A 12,297-nucleotide genomic window follows, 5' to 3' on the forward strand; every position below is an offset into this window, starting at 1 on the left:
TACTTAGACTTTTTTGTTTGGTCCATAAGCCATACATTGACATGGAGGATTCTGTGTTTCTGTGTTTATGACCTATACTGCACCATGCCACTAGAACGTATAATCAAGATGTTCTGGATTGTTGGTGAATTTCAGTCGCAGTTGAAAGAGTTGACCTGCAAATACTTGACCTGTGAGCAGAGGCCAAAGCACCAGGAGGTAAATACACATAGTTCATGTGTAGATAACAGACACACATACATTTTGCTTCTCTCTTGCTGAGACCATCTGGATTTGAATAGACTTGGATTTGATACTGAAAGGTTGTTGTGTTGAAAAGTCTCAAATTGCCATCTATGGGCAAAACAGACAGGAGCACTGGCACGCTGTCGACTTCCCCCCCCCTCCTGACGTCTCTGTACATGCAGCAGAAAGAGCCAGCTTCTTCAGCTGGTTTACAAACCCTCTGCTGCAGGTTCAATATCACTGTATTTTCATCCCAGACTCCCTGCAGAGCTTTCATAAGAAGTGCTTCTGTCCCGTTAACATATTTCTGTGCATTAGACGGTTGGACAAATGGCTACTCTACACAGGATCCTGCAGCTCTTCATATTCCTTTACTCGCTAGAGTATAAAACCAACATCGCAGCAGAAATACCACTAAATCTAATTTAATGTTTGGAGTTTAATGTCACATGAAGCTTTAGAAAGTCTCATAAGTGGCGATTGCCTTTTTATAGGTTCTCACTCTGAAATGGCCCAATGTGTGTAGCAGTGTTGATAATTAAATTAGTGTTAAGATCAGTTCCAATGAGTCAATTACACAATTTTATCTACGCCCTGAAAACAAACACACACATCTTTATCTCCTTTCTTTCCACTGAAGTGATATAAACCACTGCAGGAATACAGCTCCATACAAACACATCAACCTGGCTATCCACACTAAAAGTAGAGGAATCATGATTCATAACTGGTCACGTTGTATATTTCAGTGGATTAAAATAGATCCGACAGTGATCACATCATGGATCTCAGGCAGCTCTGAGTCAGAGAGCAGCAATTTAACCCCTTTATGAAGGATTCTGAGAATCAATACCATGGAGAACGTATATAACTTCCCCCCCTGGAGTAATTACAACAAAATGAACCTATTGTTTTACAGTGAACTTCCTCACTGGTCCTCCTGTGATTTTAAATCCTGTCTGGAGCAACATCTGTCAAATAAAGTCAAGCTTCTGCTTTTTTGATAAAACAAAGGAGGTCCATCTGAGGGACAGAAATAATAACACATATTGAACCAATATCAAAATGGAAAAACATTTTAACATTGCATCATCTCATACACCAGTGTTGGACGACAGGTAAGGACCACATAAGAAATAGCTAAACTCCAATAATGTCAGTAAGTAAAAAAGGGTTACAGTGGGATGCATCACTTCTGCAGACGGTGACTCAAACTCCATGTGTACAACTATAATTAAAACTGAAACGTGCATTAAATTAATTCCTGTGGTTATGCATCCCAGGAAAGTCAACTGAGTTCCCGTGAGGTGTTTCAACTCTTGTCAAACGTGAGTTTGTTGACATCAGTTGAATAGTTCAGTTGAGGTGAATACATGGGTGTTTCTCCCTGTTATGCAATTGCTGGATATTTTCTTTCCCAGTCCAACAGTTGAATTATGTCAAATAGATTATACTGATTTATACCTCACTAACAGCTGTTCAGTGGTTAAAGAGAGAAACTATAGGATTTTTTTGTCACAGACATCTTATATCTGAATAAAGTCAAAACTACAACACTGTCAAACTCCTCAAACATGATCAAATTACAATAATCTGTCTTGACAAACTGTCCACTGGAATGTTTGCTTTCATATTTTTCATTGGGTGGGCCAGTCGAACACAGAGCACTGACCCAAGAGACAGTCAGACAGGAACCTGTGCTCATTGAGTGCCAGCAAACACAGCTCGGGGGAAAACATCCAAACTCTTTCCTAAAACCTACAAAAGAATCCTGCAGACGGAAAAAGCATTTCGACCGCTAATAAATACCTGAAACACAGACCATCGCTTTCAACACCAAACTGATTGGTAGCTGGAAAGTTGTAACAGATGTTGGGTGAAAATGTCAACGATGGTCATTTTTTTTCCTTTTGTAAAAAACATTGATCAGAACATGTCGACAACAAAAAGAGAGGCTGTCCTCTGGTATGTATTTTAAAAAGTAGCTGAAATGATTAATCAATTAATTTGTTGCATTTATAGGTAATTATTTTAGTGAGAACATTCAGCTTCTCCAATATGCAGTTTCATTCTGATGCATAACAACATGTTTTGTTTGACATTCATCACATTAAGCTTTACAAACTTTTGAAAGCAAAAATTAATTGTATAAACTTGCATCTAAAAGCATACGTACTACTTTGTTGATATTTTGTGTACTAAGGAACCGATAAAACAAGTGTGTTGGTTGAAAGTTCCTTCAGGTTTTTGGAGACGAGGTAAGAGTCGAGGGCGAAACCTTAATCTAAAGAAGTTGCTGCCGTCTCTTTAACAACAACGTGACTATAAATCAGTGACAGTCACACTTTAACCAGTCACACGCTCGTCAATGTATAATAAGGTTTTTTTTGCTGACTGGAAAGAATGAGTCCAGGTGAAACAGGAGCGCAGTGAGACACATGGCAGAAAGAAAAGAATGTGTGTCACGAGTTAATAATAAACATGGATGCCTTAATCACCTGACCTCCTTTACCACAATAAAAGCTCTGTCTCTGTATCCAGCCATGCATACACATCCTCTCTCTCTCTCTCTCTCCCTGTCTCTTTAATACATTAAATAGTTTTACATTTAGGTGCATGTGCTTCATTAGGGTGAAAGACAACAATTGCTTTTAAACTCTTAGCTCACCAGCAATAACTCCCACAACAACCATTACATTCCAATGGAAATTAATGGAGCAGAGCGGCCATTCCCAGCAATGTGTCAGACCCATACCAGACACTTTCTGGCCTTTAGTCAGGGTAATTATTCATGTAAATATTGTTAAGTCTAAGAATTGCAGACAGCATAAGTAACTGGTGAGGTCATCCAAGTCCATAGACATATACTCTCAAAACCCAACGATTGATTCCAGGCCACAGTGCTGCAGCGACGACATATTGCTGCAGGCTCACACAGAAGCTAACATCACCTGGGTTTATGAGACAAAAAGATGGTTTATTTTCCACTGGGTTTTGGATTATTGCAGAAAATGAGCTCTATAAAAACAAAAAGTAGAAACTTAACTCAACAGGAAGATAATCTTTACTTATGTGGGTTACTTCACTGATTTTAGAAAATGATAAAACACTTAAATTTAGTTTGAAACAGCATCAGTATCAACATCGTAAAGATGGTTCGCCATGATGATGTTTAATGATTCCAACAACTTTGTTTGTCTCATTTAGCCGCTTGTTAAGAACTAGGTTTGTTGAGACTCGTAAAGGCCTGTCCCCTGGGGGTGGTGGTCAGCACAACATTTTCTACATGAACAGAAAAGTAAGATTTTATTTTGACATAGTACATTAAAAAGATGAGATGGATGTTTACAGGTTATTTTATGTTGTAGATCTTGTGTTAATCACAAACATCGAACAAAAAACCCATCAACATCAGACCGAGGGAACCAGTGTTTTTTAAAATGCTAACTTACTTCCAGTTTTTAAGATTCATTTATCTGCATTGCTCTATTCCCACTGTATTTAATACCGATTTGTGAGAAAACCCCGACCTGGACACTCCTGTGTGTGGCTAGCTAGTCAGGTTTCATAGCAACCCGATCCCCTGTATTGTTTTGCTTCTCTGCATCTTCACATACACACCCTGACAGACTGGTTAGACAAGAGAGACATACACACAGAAATAGAGACAGATGATTGGACATTAAGACAGATATTAATCTGACCCAGATATCCACATGCCTCATCGCGCACAGGATACAAATCATTTTCAACACTTAATCACATTACCAACACATGACTGTTTATAGCATGACATGTCTTTTTATGTCAGCCGCATTAAAGCTGCTGATCTCTTCTGTGCCAAAGGACCGCACACTTGTCCTGATCTGTTTTGCAAACATGCTGTTGGTCAACTTTAACCGCTTCGTTCATCGGCTCAGTACAGTCTGTCTTTAAGTCTCTTTCTTGTCTCAACCCCGATCTTGACCAGCGTCATTCTGTGGGGTCGACCCTCTGACACTGAAGGTCGCCCAGCGGATTTCCTGGATCACTATCTGATCCTAAAAGGGTGCAACAGAGGAAACCCTGTTCTTTAACTCAGAACTACAACCATCCTTCTGGGTCTCCTTGTGGCTCGGTGCGTTTCAGGATCACATCAGGTCAGAAATAAAATCAGCAGAAAACTGTATTTAGAATATGTAACAACTTAGTGCTGCAATTAACAATTTTCCTGTTCAAGCAATCAGCTGATGATTCCTCAACGAGTAAATTAGTTGTCTTTGTAAATGGTAAAAATGTTTATAGTTGCCCTGATGATAAATTCCTTTAGTTTAGTTTTTGTCTGAACAGTCCAAACTTTCAACCCTTACAGTAAACAAGAAAATTTAAAATAGAAATTAATTCTAATAGGAATATCAGTATTGATAAAAATCCTGTTGGAACCCAACTGGGGAAAAAAGTTGTGGGTTTAATAGAATTGTGTGGAATCTGTATTGATACTATTATTATTACTTCTGAATCCTTTGAAATACTCTAGAATCTGGATTGAAGGAGCAGAAAACTGATAAATAATGCTGCCTCTATGTTTTCTACACAGCTCTGTGCCAATATACACAAAGCAAAAAAGACAAAGGGGTCAATAACAGATTAATTAGCATTGGTACAAGGAAATATATGAAATTTTGCTACGTGAAATACTATTGTTGTAATTGATGGAATGGAGCAATGACAGAGCTCGGTGGCTACAGAAACACACACACACACACACACACTATTAACCACCATGTTTCCTGTGTGAGTGAATCCAATATGAAAGAGCAGGATGTGATGATTACTGTATCTGTTCAACAATCCATTGAGCTGTGTCATCGGACCATATGTGCATGCCTGTGTACACACAAACAGCTCATTCATCTAAGAGAGGAAAGCCGCAGGAGCCCTGATTTATCTAACCGCTGACTCAAGTCCCACAATCAGGGTTTAGAACGAGTCTTCCATCTGTGTGAGTGTGTGTGTGTGTGTGTGTGTGTGTGTGTGTGTGTGTGTGTGTGTGTGTGTGTGTGTGAGTCAGTGTGTGTTGACGATGACACCTTCTCCTTGCAGGTTTTGCACTGGTTAGTGTGGCTGACTTTGGGCTATGACACTTGGTTTTGGTGTTGACATCTGGCAATATTTTTAGACGACAATTACATAACATCTGTTTTATTCCATTTCACACCAACCAACCGAAAATCTGTCTTTTGTGGGAGAATAAAATATTTTATTCTGACAGTTAAAGTTGACGAGCACGGCAGCAGCAGGGGTTTGGTAAAACACATACAGTATATTTCCATATGCACATACATGTAAATAAGCAAATGTCCATTTAAAGGGACTGGGTATAGTTTGGGTACAAAAATACAGAAAGTATAGTATAATAAGTATATTACTGCCTCTGTGCACAAGGCCAAAGCTGAACCTTTTTCTGCTGGTAAAAGGAGCAGAGTGGCTCTCATGAGAAGAGTGGTACCACTCCTACGTGAATCCATTTAATATGAGGGAGAATTAAACAAACTACATAAAATGTGATGAATCGTGAGCTTCAGAGGTGCAGATGGATTTTATTATGTTAGAACTACGGTTGCAAATGATAATTATTATTCTTATAATTGAATCTATTGTTGGAAGATAAATCTATGATCCAAACACCAAACCACGTTCCTGAACAAATAGGCAAAGTCATCAAATGCTTTGCGTTGACTGACAAACAGTCCAAACAATAAGTTAATTTCTTTACTATACACAAGAACGCAACATTTTCACATTTGTGGATCTGAATTTGTTAATCAAATAATCACTGCGGCTTCAGTTTGGACACAACAGCCTCTTCTCCATTTCCAGTGTAAATGCAAAACTACGGCTTTTGCTCAGTAAGACTGTCCATTATCCCTCAACTGTAAGGTTTCACTTCCTACTCTTGATATGGCTGCAAGTATCGTTTCTGGATATTACCAACATCTCAGCTAGCATCAACATCCCTTACTGCTACTGCTTCTACGGATCTGCATCAGTTAATCCCTGCTGATTACAGACCCACTGTGTGTCTTGCAGTAGTTGCATCCTCATGAGTAATTTGTTAACTCTGAACAATGGCGAGTCCAGACTAGACCAACACAAGGGGCCGTTTGTTAAAGACGGCTCTGGGAGATAATAGTTGGTCACAAGGTTGATTTTAATCCTGTTTGAGACAATTGTTTCATCTCACTGTGCAAGATTTCTGCCACTTTGACATTTATATTTGCGTGATTCTGATAAAATAAGCTGCAAGTTGTTAGGGGGGAGAAATGCTTTAAAACATGGACTATGAATTCTTCACCATACCCCCTCTTCTCTTTAGAAAGAGAATCATATATTCACTCAGGTCTGTTAAACACTGGGGATTACAGACCAGCTCACAGTCTGCCTGCTGCTTTTTATCCAGCACCCTGACTACCTGACATATTATGGTGTGAGGTAGCCGTAGTAACCGGGGGGTACACAGTGTACTTCATGAGGAGGTTACCTAGGTTACCAGCAACCCTCCATGCAGAGCAGCTATGTGCGTGTGCAAATGAGCAGCACAGAGCAGTTTTACTGGGCTCTGAAACTTCATCGGGCAAATCAACAGCCTGGGAAAACTCTCCTATCACTAGAATTAACATTGTCTCCTTGTACGCAAACAGGCTTAATGTTGGAAAGGGAGGGAGACGGCGGGGAGGGAAGACAGGAGACGAGCGAGAGGAGAGGGGGTGGGGCTGTCCTAGTTGCACTTGTACTGTGTATAAACACTTTCTACACATGATGTCTGTATTTATAGAATGTGTATTGTCCCAAATTCCTGTCACAAGCCACCACACACATACACACACAATCTCACACACACACACACACACACACACACACACTCATATTGACCACGGCAGCAGAAAAATGCCCCACCAACAGCTACATCAGCACAAGGGGGTAGGGACCTTCATAAACCCTTGGGATAGTTCCAGGAAATCCACAATCAAAACACAAAATACAGTTGGAGGGTTTTTTTTTTATCTTGAGGTCATGATCCCATGCTGGGTTGGTTGACATGCAGTCGGAGTCACAAGAGACTTGTAGTTTCCTTTCAGCAGACCATGACCAAGTTGGAGGTATTTTGTCCAAACTACCAATTTTATCAGCAAATACTTTGACTTCCGTGAAACAGTGAACAGTATGTTGCAGTGAGACCAAGATATTGCACAGTATTTTTGCGGTAGCCCAGAGGTGCAGCCTGACTGAATTTACGAGGAGAAAACTCAAAAAGCAGCTTCACATCGTTAATATTTGAGGCTCATGTGACATTGAACCAATTTAAAACCCTGTTTTATCTTGGCCCGTGTGAAACCCTTCTATAAATGTGCCTGTGCTTAAGAGTTAAGACTGATGTGAAGAAAGAAGGACAGTTGGTTGAGGAGATAAAGAGATTTGGCATAAGGGTTGAAAGCGAGGGAGCGGGGCAACCATCAAGTCTACAGTGGGCTAAGAAGAGCTAATGGTTTATCTTCACATGGCAAACATACACCCAGTGCTCTTTTCTAACAGGGACACACACATTCAGAATAGGGGAACAAAAGAAGTGCTTGATTCATTCTTCAAGCTTTAACGCGTGTAGTCAAGGGAAGTAATGGTAACTAAAGAGACAGAGCACCAGATCCCTCAACATGGAACTGAACTGACAATCAGAGGTTTGCTGTAAATGCCTTTATGTTGTCCCTGTGTCTGTTCGCAAGTCAGTTAGTGTTTTCTATTAAACCCTGAACGTCACTAAAGCCGTGACCTACCTGAAGTACCAAGAACTAGACACCATTTTCGAAGAACTAAAAGTTTCCTGGAAACCATTATTCTGCCTGCTGACATATAAACAACCAACGGTTTCAACAATATGTTCCACTCCAGTCCACCAGTCAGTGGTAAAGCAGAAGACTAGCAAACAACGACAGCACTATATAAATCAAGCAACAATACAACAAACATGGAGATTCAAATTGTTCTGATGTTTATCAGAAAAGACAAGAAACATCCTCAAAACACCTTGAAACCGTCAAGTAACAAAACTGATCCCTGTGGTAGAAAAAGACCTGGTTCCTGCAAATGTTCCTCGATCGTGGAGAAAGTATAAATAAATGTGGTCTTGTATCAGTCCATAGCATCAGTGCAGCAGAGGTGAGCAGGTTTAACAGTTGATGTGTTTAGTACACAACAACCAAAGGACATCAGCTGTAGGACATCTCAACTCCACGTCACCAACTCTAAATGTTATTGTAGCAATAGGTTTACCACAGAATCCACAGCTGTGATGAAAACAATATTCTCATTGCTGTTATAGTCAACAGGAATTAGCCCCGTGAGGGAAAGAAATAATATATTTATCATACTGTAGGTATTGTTCCTTTATAACGTGGGAGTGTATTGTTTCTTTAACATGTCATATTCAAATTGTACAAACAGGACAAGAAAAAAAGAACAGGTAAAAAATCTGGTTTTAGGAAGTTGTACATTTGATCGTGCCCTTCCACCAATTTAAAGACCAAGGCTTTAATGGGCGGTTTCAAAAAAATATGTAAATTATGTGACAATTGTTTAATAAAAGTGAATATAAAAAGTATTAAAGGGTCTCCTGGTTGCTAAACCATAAACATGACTGTGAAATCTCAGCCTGTCTTCTATCGTGACCATGTTTCCCACTTCTATGTAACACTAACTAAGACTATAGCCTAAAGTCGTTCAAACCACTGGGTGTCACAGTTAACCAACATTGCTAAGGAAAAGGTAAAGTCATCAGTAAAAGGATTCAGTACTTTGTGTGCGTGTTGCACAAGCAGGCCTGACATTGACAGCAGCCAGCAGAGGTTTAGCATAATGACTGGGTTGGAGGTCTAAGGAAAAAATTCACCAGAAAAATTCCCAACATATATTCTTCCAATTTTCCACGTGTCCTAAAGCCTGCATTTTTATCCGCTGGCTAATACAGTAACTGACTAATAAACAGTTGACAGACTCACTCCTGGAAGACGCCACAACACTGAACGCAGCTGCAGCTCTGACCGGAGGCCTGCATCCAGACCAGCGATGACTCTTAGAGAGGTCTGGAACCATTTCTGTCTCAAGTGATTCATTTTGTTACTTCCTGGAAAAAAGTTATAATGCTCTTCAGCAAAGGACATAATTATAATAATCTATCTTCATATGACAAGGTACCGAAAATTGAATTTACCAAATTCAAATATCTACGAATATGCCGGAGTTAATTTACCGTGTTTTTAATTGAACCTGCACTTCCACCAGACAGCAACAAGCACCAGGAGAAACGTTAACAAAGCCAGGTCAGATAATACATGTAAGCAGGTTTATCCGGGGTCTGATGGCGTCTGAATCCAAGAAGGACTCGACAGCCAAACAGCTGGCTGGGTGGATACAGCTGTGATCGCATCCAGAGGGAGGCGATGGGAGGATGAGAGGAAGGAAGAGAGGGAGGGAGGGAGATGAGAGGAGCCGAGGGGACAGATGCTGAAAAAAAAAAAAACAGCGAGAAGGGGAAGGCAACAATTGTGCTTATGTGTTTTTTAAGTATAACTTCCGCAGAATGAGAGACATATGAAGCAAGACACTTAACATGTCCACTGAAGAGATGAGAACATCAGATCTGTGTCAAATAAAGATTTTTCAAATTGATATAGAACTAAACACATCCCATAATGCAAATACATATATATATATATATATATATATATATTAGTAGGTACAGTAACTTCATCTGTGGTGTCACGTATTGTCATGTTTGGATCTGTTTATATAAACTCATTTTGCTCTACTCTGACTAACAGCCAGTTCATTCTTGATGTATCCTGTTACTTGTTACTGCTTCACAGCCCATGTCCCCACAGGGATCATTAAAGTTTCATCTTATCCATGATATCTTTAAACTCTACGTGTCTCCCACACTCACTCCATCCTCCTTCCACCATATGAAAATACCTCCCTCATCTCCCGTCATTAAACCTCCTCCCTTCCTCTCGACAGGCTTTTTTCTCCACTGTCCTTCTCTCACACCTCCTTCGTTAATCCTTCTCATCATCCTTCCAGTCTCTCGGAGATGTGTGTTAGCACGATTTGGTTAATTAGCAACGACAACAGACCTCACACCCAAAACATAAACAAAGTAAAGTGACTCTATTCTCGCACCATCCAGCCTGAGTTCTCTCACTCACACCTACAAAAACACACAAACACACACTCAATCCGTTGACGAGCTTGGCTTGAGTGGGTATAACAGCTTGTCGGGTGCAGGCCAGTGCCCTCAGCTTCAACATGACTTCATTCACACCCGCTGTGACCTGCTGAGAACCAGAGAACTGCCCTACTAAAGCTAGAGCTTCCACGTCCAGGGATACACAATGAATTGAGGTTCAGCGTTTCCTCTGTTTATGTCGCAGTGGAAAACATTCCAGAACATTATTATTTTTATTACTAAAGAATCTGACAGTTTGTTTCTCGGTTCAATTGTTAATCACTTTGTCTATAAAGTGTTGTAATTTCCCACAGCCTTATGAGATGTATTGAAATTACAAATTTTATTTATATTCAGTTTATGATCATATCAGATACAGACACCATCAGCTGTCTCAGGACATCAGAACAAAACTGGTAACAACATCGGATCAGACAGTGGATGGAAAGAATCCAAAGGATTTACTTACATTACAGGTATTTCTCGTTATTGAATTCTTTACACTACTGAATCATCCACAAAAATCCAGAATGGTTCAAGCTTTCACTATCGCTTCAAAGCTTCCACACACGTCACACCAGACGTTAGCCTGACTGACACGGTATTATTCCATCAGAAGTCATAGTGAAAATGTGCAGTATCAGTGACTGCTTAAATTAATTCATCATCAATTATTTGAAAGGTTTCTGTAATTGATTGAATTTGACAACACAACCCTGCAGTAAAGTAATATTCAGTGTTTCTGCTGTGTCATGAAAATGCTTTTAATTTGAAAAGACTAATGCAAAAGGTAGAGTCACGTGGCGACATCCGTAGGTGAGAGGGCGGGACAAAGAGAAAAGAGAAAGGTAGACTGAACGAGCTACCATAGATGCTTATCACCCAGGTGCCCAGACAGAACATGGGGCTTACTTTGAGAAATCTGTGTGGACCACCACCTCACAGCCCCCTTTCCATCCGAAGCACAGGGATCCACTTTCTATAAATATCACAAACCTGAGCAGAGACAACAAACACCGTTAGCAAGGGTCTGATTGCCACCTGATGCCGAGCATTCAAACAACACTCACACAAATAACCCTATATCCCATCCTGCAACCGCACTCCCACAGGACAGGGAGGGATCACAGTAATAAGAATATATTTCTATATCCACACAACAAATGAGGACAGCAAAATCCTGACACCCCTTGATTTGGAAGATGGTTTAAAAACCTGCCCACTGCTGTGAATCTGAGTTTCCACAATTGGTCCACAGTCTCCTCACCATTTAACGGCCGGCGGCTCTTTTAAGTAAAGATCAAAAGTCTAGCCAGGCGTTTAAAGCCTGTCCTCTTCCCTCCACCTCTTCATCCTCTATCCCCTTATCTCTGCCTTTGAGTCCGATCAGTAGAGACGACCGCCTGTCATTCTCTCTTGTCCTTCAGTCAGACTTGGCTGCTCCGCTCTGCCGGCCTCCAACTCACCTCGGCCAGACAGACGAGAGCACAGCATGGCAGCATCCTGGCACTAAGCGCACACACAGAGAGCAGACAGAGCTTTAATTCAGACCAACACTTCCTACTGTATGTGTGTGTGTCGAAGGCAGGAAGCCAGCACGGTAATAGGATGTTCCTTGCCTGCTTTGTAATGTCTCAAAAACCTGAGTTCGAGCCAAGACGCAGGGCAAAAGAGGAGGCGCCAACCTGTACTGAATATACAAATGCTATTTCAAGCTCTAAATTTTAAGCTTTGTATCTGTATAATACTATTTGCAAAGATGCCAGTCTGAGTACAGCCTATTAATGAATTAGTCCATTGATTTGCAGCCTGAG

At 40.5% G+C, this 12,297-nt stretch overlaps 1 protein-coding gene across 5 annotated transcripts in view; it reads right to left on the reverse strand.

Moving 5' to 3' along the window:
- The window catches only part of fnbp1l (formin binding protein 1-like), a 36,642-nt gene that overhangs the window by 21,918 nt on the left and 2,427 nt on the right, over positions 1-12,297 (reverse strand). Inside the window, exon 1 of one of the 5 annotated variants that reach the window (XM_069520692.1) lies at positions 11,751-11,770. The exons of the other annotated variants lie outside the window; for them this stretch is intronic. Coding sequence (XP_069376793.1) covers positions 11,751-11,753 — 3 coding nt within the window. The 5' untranslated portion in view covers positions 11,754-11,770. Of the gene's footprint in view, positions 1-11,750; positions 11,771-12,297 lie in introns of those variants that run through there. 5 annotated transcript variants of the gene reach the window in all.

This window comes from Paralichthys olivaceus, chromosome 3 (genome assembly GCF_024713975.1).
Source record: "Paralichthys olivaceus isolate ysfri-2021 chromosome 3, ASM2471397v2, whole genome shotgun sequence".
Lineage (NCBI taxonomy): Eukaryota > Metazoa > Chordata > Actinopteri > Pleuronectiformes > Paralichthyidae > Paralichthys > Paralichthys olivaceus.